The sequence below is a fragment of the Myotis daubentonii genome, chromosome 9 (assembly GCF_963259705.1).
Source record: "Myotis daubentonii chromosome 9, mMyoDau2.1, whole genome shotgun sequence".
Classification (NCBI taxonomy): Eukaryota; Metazoa; Chordata; class Mammalia; order Chiroptera; family Vespertilionidae; genus Myotis; species Myotis daubentonii.
Genome location: NC_081848.1, coordinates 60,977,679 through 60,996,066, shown reverse-complemented (window position 1 = coordinate 60,996,066; position 18,388 = coordinate 60,977,679). Strand labels below are relative to the sequence as shown.

The 18,388-nt window shown below is 38.8% G+C and overlaps 1 protein-coding gene across 1 annotated transcript in view; it reads right to left on the bottom strand.

Annotated features, from left to right (window-relative positions):
* The window catches only part of ANO3 (anoctamin 3), a 201,991-nt gene that overhangs the window by 33,219 nt on the left and 150,384 nt on the right, over positions 1-18,388 (bottom strand). The window contains exons 15-17 of the mRNA XM_059709159.1: positions 6,152-6,234; positions 5,596-5,736; positions 4,877-5,041 (exon numbers count right to left, since the gene is read on the bottom strand). Coding sequence (XP_059565142.1) covers positions 4,877-5,041; positions 5,596-5,736; positions 6,152-6,234 — 389 coding nt within the window. The remainder of the gene's footprint in view (positions 1-4,876; positions 5,042-5,595; positions 5,737-6,151; positions 6,235-18,388) is intronic.

Below are 18,388 nucleotides of genomic sequence, written 5' to 3'. Positions count from 1 at the left end.
TATTTTTACTGAGGCCAAGTCCCTCATTCGAGAGATATGGACACACCGGGATCACAAAGTAGAGCTATTAAAAAACAAAAAGCTGTATATTTAGTGTTGATTCAAAAATAACAAGTAGCATTTGGTTTTCTAGGTGAATCTTTTTTTTTTTTTAAATATATTTTATTGATTTTTTTTACAGAGAGGAAGGGAGAGGGATAGAGAATTAGAAACATCGATGAGAGAGAAACATTGATGAGCTGCCTCCTGCACACTCCCCACTGGGGATGTGCCCGCAACCAAGGTACATGCCCTTGACCGGAATTGAACCTGGGACCCTTGAGTCCGCAGGCCGATGCTCTAGCCACTGAGCCAAACCGGTTAGGGCCTAGGTGAATCTTTTTAATGATATAGTTTTTTAAAGAGTCTGGCATTTTGATATTAATTATTTTAATTTATACATATTTAAGCTCTGAAATTAATCCTCCGTGCTCAAGTGAGTCAGAAGGGCTGTTTAGAAATCTGTGAAGTATCTTAACATCCTGAGTAGGGAGAGAATGCATGAATTCAGAAGGGAATTATTGTTTTACACTGATAAAATCTGAGGAATATAACATTCTTTTCACATTTGTTGAGTTGGCACTGAGTTCACTTCTTTTATGCTAAATCCATTTTTAAATCTGCGTTAGTTCAAGAGCAAAGAAGAAGTATTTATGGTCTGTTCCACTTTCAATCATCTTTTAATCTTTGTGCTGAAATGCAAAAAGACACATGACAACAGTATGGTGATTGCCAGAGGAAGAGGGGTGGGAGGAGGTGGATAAAGGTGAAGTGGTGGGCGGGGGGCGGGGAGAATAAATGGTGATGGAAGGAGACTTGACTTGGGGTGGTAAACATATAATACAATATAAAGGTGGTATATTGTAGAAGTGTATACCCGAAATCTATATACTTTTATTAACCAATGTCATCCCAATAAATTCAATTTAAAAAAAAAGGAAAGTCAGTCCTGTCTTCTCCCAGCAACTATGGATGACTGTTACAGCACTAGGCAGTTACTCCTGCCTTTAATTAAATAGAACTAGTGAAATTTTGAGGATCTGAAAAGATTGTTTTTAGGTCAAAAATAGTACTATCTTCACCTCCCTATTGAGCTCTTATTTCCATAAGGAGAGATACACTCCATTCAGTTCAGTCTTTGTTTTCTGAGAGATGCATTAGTTTGGAAGAAAGAATATATTAAGCCTCATCATACATAGAAACTTAGTGAGAACAAGCTGCATGTGAACCTTTTGCCAGGGAGAACTGACTACATGTATGAGGGTCAATTGAGATTCTAGGAAAGGGGGTAACTGAGGCTAGGAAGTAGAGGTGGAGCAGAATCAGGGTTTAAGGGATTGGTGATTAAGAAGCAATTGGAATAATATAATACAAGAGTCTGGAACAAAATGGAAACCTCAGCCAAATTCAATTTTTGCAATAGGAGTGCCTTTTATATGGAAAATGTTTGAGGATAAAAGTTTCCATTTTTTCAAATGCAGATCTGATCATGACAAGTTCTTCAGTTTAACTGAAAAGAACTTGGGTGGGAACTACGGCTTGAACCCTGGATCTGCAGGTTCTGTTCCCAAAGCTGTCATGCTTGTTTTCCCAAACAAAAGCTAATTAACCACATTTGGCTTCTTTGTCTTATCTGTGAAATATTTTCCTTCTTCAAAGATATTAGGCCAGTTCATTAATTCACTCAAGATGTTTTTGAAGATCAGTAGGTCTTTGGAACAAATTGTCAAACACAGGAACACAGGGTTCTCTTTTGAAGATGGGTAATAAATAATCATGAAACCATTAACATTGATTATCTTCAATGGGTACAATTAGTTTATGGTAGGAAGGGAGATGAGAGGCATTTTGGATCATGTCAAGTAACTTTCTTAATATTTTTAATGTTTTTTGTACTGTTAATAATAATGTATTTGTAATCCAAAGTTAAGAAAAGATAAAAATTATAGACTTTAAAAAAGAACAAATAGGAAGACTGAAAATTAACATAATAGTTATGATTCCTATATGAACTAATTAAAATTTCAAATTTCCTTATATTTAGACATTTATTTCATAAAAAGACATAATACGACAACTTTTTTGTGCTCTTTTCACAGATCACTCTGAGTGCTTAAAACTTCATGAATCAGTAATAGATAACATTTAAAGGTATAAGAGTGAGAACTTATATTTAAATGCAGAGTTGGTCTGAAGAATTTAAAAAGACCAAAGGAAAAATTATCAGCATTTCTCTCTCAGGGACTTAAGGGACATAAACTAACTTTATTATTTAAAATGAGAAAAATAGTCGTAACCGGTTTGGCTCAGTGGATAGAGCGTCGGCCTGTGGACTGAGAGGTCCCGGGTTCGATTCCGGTCAAGGGCATGTACCTGGGTTGCGGGCACATCCCCGGTGGGGAATGTGCAGGAGGCAGCTGATCAATGTTTCTCTCTCATCGATGTTTCTAACTCTATCTCTCTCCTTTCCTCTCTGTGAAAAATCAATAAAATATATTTTAAAAAAATAAAAATAAAAATAAAAAATGAGAAAAATAGGGAAATAAAGAAAATGTTGGTATTTTGAAAGAAAGGAAATACAGACTTAAAAATAAGAATAGATTTTTAAAATAATTAAGGGCAACAAATAGACAGTTAACATTTCTTGATCTATTTTTCTAATATATTCCATAAATGTATGTTTCATAGACACTTCTTGCAATTTCAAGACAAACAGCATACACTTCTGTGCCTCTTTACAGTTGCAGGTTGAATTTCTTCAAATGATGATCAATTTCTGCAAGGATCCTCTCTTTTTCCCTTTGAGTCTCTGATCTACTATCACAACCCCTGTTGTACCCGACCCCTCAATTTCAGATGCAATTGATGGCTTCCTTCTTATCTTACCTAGGGCCTTTTGTGCTTCAACTGTGAGGCAATCTTCATTGTGCCTTGGATCCTATTTTTCCACTAGCTAATAAGATAATGGGTAGCAGCACTATGGCAAGTCATTTTTATGTCAACCAACTTACTAAGAATAATAAATGGACTCAAGTTAAGATCAGGCTGCTGACTGCTAGTGTTGCCTAGAAATAAACACATCAGCCACTTAGCTTCCTTTTCCTGAGATAATGGGGCTCTAACCACAATCAAATCTGTCTACTGGAAAACCCTCATAATATAATGATGTTGTTAGAAATGAGATCTTTCACCATCTACCATAAGAGTACTATCATAAGTATAAGAATCTAAAATTGCTATGTGATGAATGGTTCTCCTTCAATGAGGTAACTTTGAGCAATGCACAACCTATACTATCATATAAACCTCCCAGTCCTAGTACTGTATTTTTTTTTCAGTGTTTATTGTTCACTTTAATTATGAGCCAAAGGCATAAACTAAAATACTGTATGACTTGTTTCAAGAAACTGTAAACAACATTCTCCTTTTACAAATGAAAATGAACCTGAAGAAAGCAGACTCCAGTGGAAGATATTAACTATAACCCTTGTGTTAAAACTTACTCATTGATTACAGTGACTATTCACTTTTCTCTTAAGGCCTTCTCTGATTATTTTTAAGTTAAATAGCAAATGGTCCTAAGCTTCTCCAGGCTAAATAAACATGTAATATTAGTGTCAATCCATATTTGGCTCTAAATACTTATTACTGGTATGTAATATCAACATCATTTTTGTAGTACTGCTAATCTATTTACATGAATTATCTCATTATGTCAATATACTAGCACTGACAATATATGTATGATTTGGAGCAAGTTTTTAAGTTTTCCAAATCTCAGTTTCCTCCCTTACCTAATAGAGAGAATACTGGCCTTGTGGAGTTGTTGGATGAATTGAAGATATTATCTTAAATGTGCCAATCAGTATCTCCTGTCTTCAGACACAGAGAAAATAGAATAATGCCATCCATAAACCTTGCTAAAGAGGTAGGCCTAGGCCTAATGTTACCCTCTCAGCTATAGACACTGGTTCACAAGTCAAACAATGTATATGATGTTAAATAAATCAGGTGCTGTCTTTGAGAAAGTAGCACATTGAAATAACTGGATGATCCATGTTAAATAAATTACAGAAAGCTGATCATCATGGTCATGTAGTTAGAGCCAAAGAAGAAAGCATGGTGATACCACAGCACACTAGACTATGAGAGAAAGACAGGGCATGACTAGGCAAAGATAGCTATCTTCCTGATAGAGCAGAGTAGACATGCAAATAGAAGCATTGACAATAGGGGGGAGAGAGAGAGAGAGAGAAGAGAAGAGAAGAGAAGAGAAGAGAAGAGAAGAGAAGAGAAGAGAAGAGAAGAGAAGAGAAGAGAAGAGAAGAGAAGAGAAGAGAAGAGAAGAGAAGAGAAGAGAAGAGAAGAGAAGAGAAGAGAAGAGAAGAGAAGATTAGAGAGAGAAAGGAAAAGAAAGAAAAATGCTAGTTCCAAAGAAAGAAAAATGAAGGAACCCTTCACTTTCAAGATGTTCCTTTACCTTTCCAATAAATTCTCCTCTGAGTTTAAATCTGTTTGAATGGTTTTCTAATTCAAACAATTCCTTACTTGAGTGAAAGGAAGATAGTATCTTTCTAGCACACACTAGACATTTAGGAATGACCAATCAAACTACAAAATCAAGGGAAAGGAATTTTGATATTACAACTTTTATTTATTTTAATTTAAAGGAATCTATCATCTGAGCCATATGGATAAAGTATTTTCTGCTAAACTGAATAGTCTTTGCCAGAAATGTGGCTTGCTCTTATTTTGGCTTCCTATAAATACAATCTAAATGTAAAGGAAACATAGACCTCTATCCCTTTGCACATATTGAAAAATTGTAAACACTTACAAGATTCAGGACCATGATGATTACAAAATTGATACAGACAGCAGCAGCAGATGTTGCAAACTGCCAGTGTTGTTTGATGAAATTCCATTTGAAGGATGCAAACTGTTCCATGACAACCAGGCGATACACCACCACTGCAAACACTGCAGTGATCACCAAAGAAATCTACAGCATGGAAGACCAGAAGAGACAGCAGTATTTTGTATTATTAACAAAACAGAAACAAAAGTAAAATAATAGATCCAATACATTGCCACCCGAACTGAAGACATTTATTTTTCTAAAAATGAATACATAAATTTCATTTTTCCTTTAAGGAACTAAGCTACTTGAGTGTCAAAATAAGTAGCATAAGATTTAAGTTGTTATCGTGTGATACAATTACCACACTAAAATGAAAACTTTGTTTAAATTTCTACTATTAAATGGGATACTTCAGTTTAAAACAAGATAACTAATTTATCAGGGCAACTCATATAATTTCCATTTTACCTTAGATGATCTCTGTTTCTCCCACAGAGTGTTTTACTTAAGGATATGCACAAACTCCCTTTGTGACCTGCTGTGGTTTTTTATTCTGTTTAATAGTGTGTACTGCCAAAGCATTGAACAGGATGTGGTTTCTAGCATCATCTGGGTCACAAAATGAGTTGGCAGCCTAGAACTTCCTTCTAACCCTGGAAGCCCACAACATTCTGATATGAATGGTTATACTTTACCATGAAGAATATTCCTGATATAGAAACAAGAAGACGGCTGACTTTGTCTGAAGAAGGCTGATGTGGCTCAGGTTTTCCACTAATGGGATTCACTCTCTCCATCTTGTAATATTTTGCTTCAAACTGGGGACGAAGTGTTTCCTATGAGAGAAACTTACAGTTACCTAAACATCAAAGTAAAAAAATGTTTAACATTTTACCTGCGTTGATACAACATTCCTGCATTTTGGCCTACTTTTATATCAAGTCTTGGCAAAGAAGCATATTTTGAAAAATAAGATGCAAATTACTTTCCAAGTAACCCTAAATTATGTTATAATTAGCCCAACTTTCCAGTAATATAGTTTAAGAAAATATCATAGATATGCTTTGAAAAAAATTACATGATCCCATCATTGATTTTTTTCATTAAATAAGAAATCTTGTTAGTCGTAAAGCATCAAGGGAAAGTCTAATTGTGTTTAGCTGCTTCCACTTTAGATGTAAAGAGCAATGAACACTTGTCTGCAATATCTGTAAACCCAGATTCCTTATCTTCTGTTTCCTAACATCTTACCTCTTCTTCTTCCCATTCAATAAGGTCCCAAGTATAGGTCAATGTACTTCTTCTTCTTTTCCAAAACTCCAGGAAAACTGTGGCTATAAATAATAATAACATTATTATAATTATTTACCCAACTGAATTATGTTTTTTCAGCATTGCTCTTCTTCTTTGGATGCATTTTCAACATATTATTGAATTATTAAAATTAAATTCACAGTAAATTCATTCAACTGAAATTTTGTTTTCTCTCACCGTGTTCTCCCTGTCTCTGTACACTGCATTCCTAGAGAGGAAATAATTTTTTCATTGGATTAAATAATTGGAGACTTCTGTTAACCTGACCTATCAAAGTGATGCTATGAAAAGTCAATATTAGTGAAAAAATATTTATTGTTCTTTTTGACTTGTACATGCTTATTCAAAATTATCTAAAAGGCCTAAATAGCCCTAACTGGCTTGGCTCAGTGGATAGAGCGTCAGCCTGCAGACTCAAGGGTCCCAGGGCCGATTCTGGTCAAGGGCATGTACCTTGGTTGCGGGCACATCCCCAGTGGGGAGTGTGCAGGAGTCAGCTGATCGATGTTTCTCTCTCATCGATGTTTCTAACTCTCTATCCCTCTCCCTTCCTCTCTGTAAAAAATCAATAAAATATATTTTAAAAAAATAAAAATAAAAGGCCTAAATAAAGCCTTCTCCAGGAATGAAAATAAAGGTCAGATGCGTCTTCTCCAAGATTCTGAGAGGAGAGGGATAAGATGGGGGAGAGAGAGGAAAAGAGCAAGGTTATCATGTCTCAGGCAACTTCTGCTCAACAAGTAGGGTGCTATGCATTAATCTGAGCTTGCAGTTTGGCCAGAGGTAGGTATAATTGATACAAACAGCAGTATGCTTTGGTGCTGCCCATTACATTAGTATGCTCTGGAAACAGAGAAATTCTTGACCTCTTTCAGAAAAAAAAAGAGATTAAAAAAACAATTCTTATGTTTCAGAACTCTTAAAGAGTATCCAATTAACTGCAAATTTATCAAAGGTAATCACTCGGCTGACATTGCTGCTAAGTTAGCAACATTAAAACAATCACATCCTCTAATGAAAACTATGCCACCAGTTGAAACAAGTGGGGATATAAAATATAAAATTATTAAGCACACTATTTAGCTATTCAACAAAACAGCAAGAAATGGTTAGGAAAAGGCTATAAATTTTACCCTAAAACAGGGGTGGGGAACGTCTGGCCTGTAGGCAGTATAACGCCTCTGAAATCATTTGTTCTGGCCTTGTCAAGCCATTAGGGGCGAGTTAATTAAATGTTTGACCAAAAATAGCAGGCTAATTTTTAAGTTGATAATTTTGTATTGCCCATGATATTATAAATATTCAAATGGCCTTTGGCAGTAAAAAGGCTCCCTACTTATTCTCTAAAAGAAACTGATGGGTAGGTCAAAATGACCTACCGTACCTCCCTGATTGCATACAATATCATATGTTACAATATGTATATGACTTACTTTATTGGGACACTCAACTGACAAAATGGTTTCTTAGGGAAACAATACTACTGAAAGCCATCACCAAGATAGCTTCCTAGGTATACAACAAAAGTCAAATCTGGTTAACATACAACCTAGGAAAGCCCATTCATACCTTGTGCTAATGCCCGGTTGAGGACTGGCAAATCAACTTTATTCAAGGATACAAATACTTGTTAGTAATGATTTGTATGTTTTCTCCATGGGTAGAAGCATTTGTATGCTGCAGAGCCATAGCCTCAGTAGTAAAATAACTCCTAGAACAGCCTTCCTACTTGGGGTATCCCCTCAGAGCTCCATATTGACTGGGGAACTCACACTATAGGACACATTATTCAATGTTTGTAAGATCTGGTTGATTTTCAACATTTCCATTGTGCACATCATCACCAGTCCTCCAGTCTCATAGAGTGACTAACTTGGTAATCAAAACTCACCTGACAAAACTGGTGTAGTCTTCCAATCTTCCTTGACCTAAGGCTTTTCCCTTGGTATTGCTCAATGTGAGATCTACTCTTTTCAGCAAACACAGACTGTCTCCTTTTGAAAGTACTACCAGTAGACCAATGAGATTAGATCAAGGAATGTATGCACTTGCACTGGCTTAAAGGAAACCTCCTGATTTACTGTAATGAATATCGGGGCCCTTAAGATTAACTCTTATAGGTTACCCAATTAACTACAAATTTATTAAACATAAAAATCCTGGGACATTCAAAGTAGAGGTAATCACTTAAAGAAAGCTCCTGGATGGAGCCCTAGCCAGTTTGGCTCAGTGAATAAAGTGATGGCATGTGGACCAAAGGGTCCTGGATTCGATTTCGGTCAAGTGAGGTACCTCAATTGAAGGCTTCTCCCTGGCCCGGGCCCTGATTGGGGCTGTGCAAGAGGCAACCAATCAATGTGTCTCTCTCACATCGGTGTTTCTCTCTACATCAATGTTTCAATATTTCTCTCTGTCTTTCCCTCTCTCTTCTATCTCTCTAAAAATCAATGGAAAAATATCCTCAGAATCTTTCCATTACACACTTCTGGGAGATGGAAATCTATACCATGATCTCCAACCCATAGTGTATGTTTATTAAAAATATCATCTTCATAAAGATGCCCTTTAGTCCTGATGGAAAGGGCCATATCAGATATTACTAATTAGCCCATCTGCCACTAAACTTAAGGGTGCTGACTTATGCATTCATGTTTCTCATTTAAAAAGTACCCACACACCTGAGTGGTTATGTCAGCCTACTGGGTATCTGAAACAGAAAATCTTTATACAATCTAAGACTAACACTAGAATTCTCATTCTGGGATCAAAACAGATGGCACCTGACATAGATGGTTGTCCTAAGACCCCAGACCAGGTCAGTCATACATGATGCCATCCAGCAACTCTTACACTTGGTCTTCCTTTTGATCACTTTTTTTTTCATTTACTAATACTACCATCATAACCTAATTTTTGCCTGAACAAAAACTCCTAAGAAAGCATTATTCATTTTCATAGTTCTTCAGTCTAATTTCAAGCTGAACATACTCAGAATCTTATGTCTGCTTACTGCAATGACTATTCTAGTTGCCTTTCAACACCCTTTCGGTCCCACTGCCCAACAATTATCCAACAATGCCATTTTAACTCACAGTTGGATACACACCCAAGCTAACCATACTTATGATAAACCAGATCAATGGCTTGGCCCTTAGGCCTTGAAAGCTTACAAAACCTAACTGAAAATAACACTGAATTTAAAGTCCTTCTTTATTCTTAAGCCTCTGTGGTAGGCAACTGTGTATGATATACAGTAAATACAGTAAGAAAAGTTAGAGCCTACCCTCAACTATAAGTTCTTGGTCCATCTAAATATACTAAAATTCTAATAACAAATAAAATAAGTCATCAGCAAGATTTATCCCACTTGCTCACATTTTGCACCTGGATTAAATAGTAGATTCTAATAAGTAAGTTAGAGATTCTAGATGTGATATGGAGGGTTAAAAATTTTAAGGCTTCAATTCAGTCATTTTGTTCTCTGAGAAGAGTATCATGAATGTAACCCCATTCTTGATAGAAGAGAATGAGAAAAGGTGTTGAACTGTTAGCTCTCTGAGGATTGACTAATGAGTTTGGAAATTTCAAGGAGAAAAGAGAATCTGTCAAAGACTCCATGAGTCGGTGACTTAAAAAAATATCTATAAACCATGAAAGTGGCAAGAAAACATATTCATTTTATTATAATTGCTGGTGACAAGTTTTGTATGCACAGTTAACTCTGGGATCCTGGCTGGACAAGGTGGTCTGAAGCAAGTAGCGGATTGAAAGAATACAGGAGCATTAAAGACAGAGATTCCGACAGTTTTTAGCAGGGGTGAGATTGTGGGGAGGGTGGAAGAGCTGGAGAAGTGAAGCAAGATTTATATAGTTTTAACATCAGAGAGCTTTAAAAATATCCCAATGCCCATACTACATCTCAGAGCAATTAAATCAGAATCTCAAGACAAAACCCAGCATCAGTTTATTTTTAAAGCTCCGAAAGATTCCTAATGTGCAGCCAATGTTGAAAACCACCTCCTAGAGGAAAAGCAGCCATGCTCCTGAAAGGTGAAATGGAAATCAGTCATGGTTACTGAGGGCAGTAGAACATTAACACTAACATTGTTTAAGGTCAAGCTGTAAGAAATAATGGCAGTTGTTCTGTTTTGATTTCCAACTATTTATAAAGCATTTTAGCAATCATTTTAGATACATTACTCCTAATCTCTATCACAGTCATTCTCAAAAACTAACAAAAATATAAATAGCAACATGTAACAAGTAAATACGAGATGTGGCATAAAATGGCTATTGTTATTATCCTTGTTTTTTAAGATTAAAAATTTGGGGTTTTGAGAGGTTAGGAGACTTGCTAAAGTCACACAGCTGATTGGAACCTAAATCATTTTAACTAAAAAATTCATGCCCTTTGTATCATACCACAGTGCCTTCCTGGATGTTCATGGATAGAGTTGAAATTGGAGATGCTAATAGGTGGAATGGGGATGTGAGAGCAAGCTGTAAGTCTTCAAGAAATAAGTATCCTGGAGACTGGCAGATGTGAAATGTAGAGAGAGTAGCAGAAATTGGAGAACATGGGGTTCAAAAGATAGAACTATAATATAGTAGGGCAAAGAACAATGGCTCAGAATGAGCATGATGACAGAGACTGTGGGATGGTGAAGAAGAAGGGAAACATTAAACTTACTTAATAGCATTTAAAAATGCTTTAAAAATAAAGTATATAAAGTAAAATTAATTTCACTTACAAAGAATGAAGTGTCAATACAGATATAGATGTAGATAAAGTAATAGAAATGCATATATAATATATATACATATATATTATATATATATATATACACATATATAATGTCTAATAATAAAGGTGTAATATACAAATTGACTGAACGGCCATCCAGACGTCCTTCGGGACGACCTTCCGGACAAAGCCGGGGCTGTAGCCATGCGGCTTCGAAGGCCTACTCTTGCACGAATTTTGTGCATTGGGCTTCTAGTATGATATGATATGATATGATATGATATGATATGATATGATATATGATATGATACAATATGTAGATAGATTAGATATATCATAGTTATAGATACATAATGCCAAAAAGAATATACCAAAATGTTAATACTGTGATAATTACCTGTGGATTATGGAACACTTTGTACAAAGTATACATTGTCCCTGGATTATCCACTGCCTGTGTTTTTCTTACCATTCTATGTGGAAAGTTTAGCCACTGTTCCCATTGGCCCCATGAAACTGGATTGAGGGTGGAGTTGGAGGATGAGGCCTCAGTGGAAGGACAGTTTGTTATCAGGGGAAAGCCAAGTTTCACATGAGTCATGGAGGTAGAAGGAATATTGTGAAAAGGCTAAAGACGATACTTCTGTTCCTTAGCAACTATACATTGTACTTATTTTTTCATTCCTGCCTTTCTATGACAAACTTTTTTCAACATAAAGAAAAAAAAAAAACAAAGATGCACATGCTGCCTCTATCCAGTCCTTGTACGTCCATTTCCTCATGTCTATTCCCAGTGGCTTTCCTTTGTGATTAAAGTCAGTGGCACAGAGGAAAAGAACCATATGGTCATGCATGTAAAAGAGGTTAGATTCCATATGCTGTTTGTTCCAAGTGGTTTATTTAAATTTACAGAAAACAAGGCCCAGACTGACTGACATATATCACTGACCTTGTCCAAAAATCTGCAACACTTTATTATACTTGTTCCCATACCTGCTTTTTCTTACACTGGAAGGTAAATTTCCCAAAGTGCCTTTTTTCCTCTAGCATTTTGAGTTGTTGGCACACTGAAAATGCTCAATGAATGTCAGTTAAATTGAACTGATTGACTAAATGGAATCCAATTACTGTGACCATAACTCCTGGTCAAGTGTTCTTCCCATTAGTTCAGAGCTTTTAAAATTACGCCCGCCTGGAATTTCACTGGAGATATACAAAGGGGCCCTCACCAGAGAAGCCCCATATTTATGTGTTGCATATATTGATAAAGTTCAATCTTACTTGGAAAAATAATGATTCATTTAAAAGCTTGAAAATGACTTCCCCATACTTAGGCATTAGGGGGGAGGGGTGTCATGGAGGGGTGGTGCAGGGGAAAGAGGTCAATGAGGTCAATTCCAAACACAAATGAACTTAAATATATTTGAATATGGAGAACAAAAAGGAATTCCAGGCATTGTTTTCATCAGAAGAGATAAAGATTTGAAGTCTTCCCAAAACAAGGCCCAGCTGAATCAACAGCAACAACTCTGAGACTGCCAATTTGGATAACACCCAGACACTACTAAAGACTCACCTCCATTTCCCAGATGAATTTTCAGCAACATCCTCAAGCATACTTGTGCTTTCCAAAACACATGGTATTGCAACATCACCATCCATGAGGTAAAAATAGAAATCTCACTAAACAGGTTGGACAATTAGCAGAGGGGCTATGAAACTGGAACATTTTAAATTTCCATGTCTGAGGAATGGTACTGTTGATTGTTCTATTTGGGGGGTTAATACCTTACAGGTGTGAAATTAATGGAGTTCTGCATATGAATATAGCATAAGCTAGTCAATATAAGTAGCCTCTAAATATTTGTGAGGCAACAGGTTTTGAATATTTGAGCTGAACTGTACTTGACAATCACACATGTCTGGTTAAATTTCCTCTGTGTCTAAGAATATGGGATCTCTCTCTAACTTTACTTCCAATTTCCTTCCCATCCTTCTTCCTCTCCAACAATATTAAATATGAAACAAATAACTAGCTTCTAAGATCATGGCATCACCAGCATTGGAACCTTAAACACCAAAAATCTTCACCAATTCCTAAAATCAGACTTAACATTTTTCCTCCCTAATAAAATTCATTTAGAAATAACAAGCTGCATGTAAACAGCATCATGTTATATTAAAACAATGAGAATTTGCACCACAGTCTTGACCAGAGGAGACTCAAGTTTTATGTAAAGGATCTCACTAAAGCTAACTCTTCCAGTTGTAACCATGCAAAGGATCTTGCTAAAGCTAACTCTTCCAGTTGTAACCATGTAGAAATTTCATTTCTTCAATATGACCTTCTCTCCTTTCTTTCATTTTGATTCAAACTGGCCATATCCAGCATCCTGACTCACCTGCATCCTCCACCCTTGCATGTCCACTCCCTTAATCATTAAGCCCTCGGTACAATGAGATTCTGATCAATATCAAATAATCTTTAGAATAAAGCCTCTGCTCCGTGGACTGCAGTGACAGAGTTTCCTTCAAACAAGAGATAACATCTAGGCTTCAGTTGTGTTTCAGCTCCCCACCTAGGAAATAAGCCAAACCAGATAAAGCTACACACACCATGGCTGACATCAGGTGTACTGATCAACTACCCCCACCCTAGCATGATGAATCGGTAGAGAACAAAACCCTATGGCAGATTACTGGATTACTGGATTTACCTATTCAAAGCAGAGGATTTACAACCACCCCAATCATTCTTTTTAAAGATTTTCTCCAGATTCAGCACAAAAAATTTTTCTGTAGTTACTAACACATGCTTTCATTATTCTCTACAAAGTGTTTAGGGCCAGATAGTCCTTTAAATGGATGTGAAAGCCATTTGTCATTGTTATTTGCTGCCAGTAAACTTGATTTCAAAATCTTCAGGTCATGAAAAAGTTTTCTTTTTCTTCTGCGCCAGATTTTGAACCAAGGGACAAATCCAGACTCTTCAGAGTGGAGAGACCTAACATAGGCATTTCATTTACCCTGCCCTCACTTTGCCCCTCTCCAGGTCATGGCTCAGTGCAGAAAACACTTAGCAAATCAACTCTGTGCACTGTTGCTACTGCAGTTGTTGTTTAGCTATTATAACTTTCTAACCAGAAAGAAACAAATTAGAAAGGCTTAGAATGTTCTAATTATCGGACTTAATATATACTTTTAGAAAGCATTAATAAATCACTTGGATTTTTCCCTAAAGGTGGCAAAATAAGTTATAATATTACCAATCTGCTAGTTTTTGCCATCTTTATATTATGTTTATGCCTGGTTGTATCTTTACTTAAGCCCGTATAAAATTTATCACATAATTGATAAACTGGTCAACCATAATCTAAAGAGGTTATACTCTATAACTGAGTTAGGTTTCTAGAATAAGGAAACATATAACAGTACACTCCATCATCCAGGAATGAATCAGTCATGTGCCATTCCCACACAACAGAATATCTTGTCCTTGCTAAAGAGAGCATATTACTTGCTGCTACTGCAGGGTTGAAAAGTTGTTTCGCGTCCTAGGAATAAGAGACTTCACTTCAGAACTTGTCTATGCAGGAACCCAGAGGAAACCCAGAACTCTCCATCTTGGCAAGATGTCCCCATACCCATATCCTACACACACCTTTATGTCCTGTCTCACTCACACTTGGATCCACCAGTATTAAATCACTGTGCTCTTCAACTGTATTCATCTCAGTTACCTCAAGAAGACCAAAATTTTCACATCATCTCATACCCCTCTGATTTTAATCCTCTAGTTCTAGGCAAATGGGGTTTGCCTCTATGAACATCCCCACTCCTTCCAACTCTTTGAGATACTTTCACTATGTCCTCTTTTACTCAGTCATCAATAGCAAAGCCTTTTATGTCCCCTCACCTTCTTGCTCTAACTGAAACCTGAGATGCTCCTGAAACCCCACTTTCCATGTGGCATTCTTAGCTGATGGCTATTTGTCTCCCACACTAATAGGTACTGAAGATGAGGTAGAGAATTTCTGGCTCCTCATTGACACTTCAAGATCATTTTTCTCTCTCCTCCTTCAAGATGCACAGATTTGAGTCTCAGATTATGAATCCATACTTGCTACTATCTCTTCTTGTGGAAGTCACCTAACACTTTCTGGGGACCCTTCCTAAAACTTTTCTGAATATTTTTAAACTGTTGTCTTACTGCAACTGTTACCAATATGGCTCACAAAATAATTCTTGGAAATTATGATATACGCAGGTAATCTTTCTAGGACCTTGGCTTCTCAGTTCTTTTATTTCTACCCTCAAAGTTAGTTTCTCCTACTCTACATCACTCATGTAATTTCCTGGAATACTTTTGATCAATAACTGCAACCCTCTGCTCCTACATACACAATGTCCAATTACCTTATCACCCTGACAGTAATCAAACCCGGGGCCCTTCGGGCTGCAGTTCAACACTCTATCCGCTGAGCCAAACCAGCTAGGGCATGACTTGTCTTATTTTAAATTGATTTAAGTGGATCCTTGAGTCTGCCATGCTGTCATCCTTTCTCTTCTCTCTTAACACCCAGCACCTACAATCCTTTCACTCTCAGTTGCAATTTTGCTGTCTAGCTCATCATTAAAAATAAAGCAAGAGAAATACACCCAAATTATATCTACCCACTTATCTACACTTGTGCCTATTGCCTTTTATTTTCACCAGCTAAAACAAAAGATTTATGCATCCCTAGCTAAAATCAGCTCTTCTTATCAACTAGCTTCTCTCTCTTATCTTTTATCTCAGTGGTTCTCAACCTTCCTAATGCTGCAACCCTTTAATACAGTTCCTCATGTTGTGGTGACCCCCAATTTCATTGTTACAAATTGAACATAATTAAAGCATAGTGATTAATCACAAAACAATATGTAATTATATATGTGTTTTCCGATGGTCTTAGGTGACACCTATGAAAGGGTTGTTCAACCCCCAAAGAGGTCACAACCCACAGGTTGAGAACTGCTGTCTTATCGCCTGCTAAAGGAAATTGGTCATATAAATATGACCAAGGAATAGCTTTAAGAAAAAAAAAAAAGGCAGATTTCAGATCTGCATGAACCAAAAATTAGAATATTAGAGGTAGAAGAAAAGTGAGCTAGCAGATGTCTTAACCTTGGTATAATCTTTTTTTGTTTTGTTATTATTGTTAAACATATTTATTTGTTCACATATATATATTCACTCATTTATTAATTCATTTATACATTTATTGATCATTTAGTCTTTGCCAGGAATTATTCTAGCTCTCTGGATAAAGTAATGAAGAAAAACAGATAGAAAATGCTTGCCTTCATGAGCTTTCTAGTACAGAAACAATAAGTAACAAAATAAGAGAGTATGCTACCTGGAGTCAAGTGCTGTGGGGAAATTAATGCAGGGAAAAGAGCTAAGACAAGCCTTTAAATTTATTTCCATTCTATTTCTACCTCAGAATAATATCCTATCTAATAAAAGAGAAACATAGTAATTAGTCATATGTCCGCTACCCTTCCCATTGGCTAATCAGGGAAATATGCAAATTAACTGCCAGCCAAGATGACGGCCGGCTGCCAGGCAGCTTGAAGCTAACATGAGGCTTGCTAGCTTCAGTGATGGAGGAAACTAACGTTCCCCGCTTGGCCTGCCTTGCCGGCCTCTGAGCTTGCAGTTTGAAACACTGTTACAAATATAGAAGCTAAACAAAACCCCAGAAACCTGCTTTCAGCCAGCCGGGATCTCAGAGCTAGAGTTGATACAGTGTTTCGATTATAGAACCCAAACAAACCAGATACCTGCTTTCAGCAGCAGAGGCCTCAGAGGTGGAGCCAGAGCTAAAGCTGGCGCAGAATAAAAAAAAAAAGAAAAAAAGGAGCGGTTGGGAGCTTCAGTCACCCGCCAGCATGAAAACAGCCATCAGCCCCTCACCCAGACTGGCCAGGCACCCCAGTGGGGTCCCCCACCCTGAAGGGTGTGTGACCAGCTGCAAACAGCCATCATCCCCTCACCCAGGCTGGCCAGGCACCCCAGTGGGGACCCACACCCTGATACAGGACACCCAACAGGGCAAACCAGCCGGCCCCCACCTGTGCACCAGGCCTCTATCCTATACAGTAAAAGGGTAATATGCCTCCCAGGACCGGGATCAGCGGAGCCGAGAGGCCTCCTGGCACTGGGATCAGCGTGACAGGGGGCAGCGCCCAAATCCCCTGATCGCCCTGCAGCTCTGTGTGTGACAGGGGGCGGGGCCACAACCTCCCTATCCGCCCTGCTCTGTTTGTGACAGGGGAAGGCACCCCAATCCCCTCATCAGCCCTGCTCTGTGCCTGATAGGGGGGAGCTCCCCAACCCCCTGATCGCCCTGCGGCTCTGCGTGTGACAGGGTGTGGCGCCACAACCCCCTGATTGGCCCTGCTCTGTGTGTGACAGGGTGTGGCGCCCCAACCCCCACCCCCTCACGGGCCCTGCTCTGTGTGTGACAGGGTAGAGCCATAACCTCCCCATCGGCCCTGCCCTGAGTCTGACAGTGGCGGCGCCCCAACCCCCTGATCGGCCCTGCTCTGTGGGTGACAGGGGGGAGCTGCTCACCCCCCTGTTTGGCCCTGCTCTGTGCGTGACGGGGGGGAGCTCCCCAACCCCCTGATGGGCCCTGCTCTGTGCGTGACAGGGGGGAGCTCCCCAACCCCTTGATTGACCCTGCTCTGTGCATGAGGGGATACAGAGCCCCAACCCCCCTGATGGGCCCTGCTCTGTGCGTGACACGGGGGAGCTCCCCAACCCCCTGATCGACCCTGCTCTGTGCGTGACAGGGTATGGAGCCCCAACCTCCCTGATGGGCCCTGCTCTGTGCGTGACAGGGGGTGGCGCTGCAACCTCCCCATCGACCCTGCCTTGAGTGTGACAGGGGGCGGTGCCCCAATCCCCCAATCTGCCCTACCCTGAGCGTGACTGAGGGTGGCATCACAACCTCCTGATCCGCCCTGCTCTGTGCATGACAGGGGTGGCACCCCAACTCCCCAATCGGCCCTGCTTTGAGCCCGACTAGGGGCTGCACCTAGGGATTGGGCCTGCCCTCTGCCACCCTGGATCAGGCCTAAGCCAGCAGGTCATTATCTCCCGAGGGGTCCCAGACTGCGAGAGGGCACAGGCCAGGCTGAGGGACCCTCCCTCCCCCCCGTGTGCACAAATTTTTGTGCACCAGGCCTCTAGTCCTATATAATAAAGGTCTAATAGGCTAAGTGTCTGGTTCTCCAGTTGGCCATTCGACCAATCAAAGCATAATATGCTAATGATATGCTAAGGCCTCTCAACCGCTCGCTATGATGTGCACTGACCACCAGGGGGCAGACACTCTGACTGGTAGGTTAGCTTGCTGCTGAGGCCCAGCTGATCAGGACTGAGT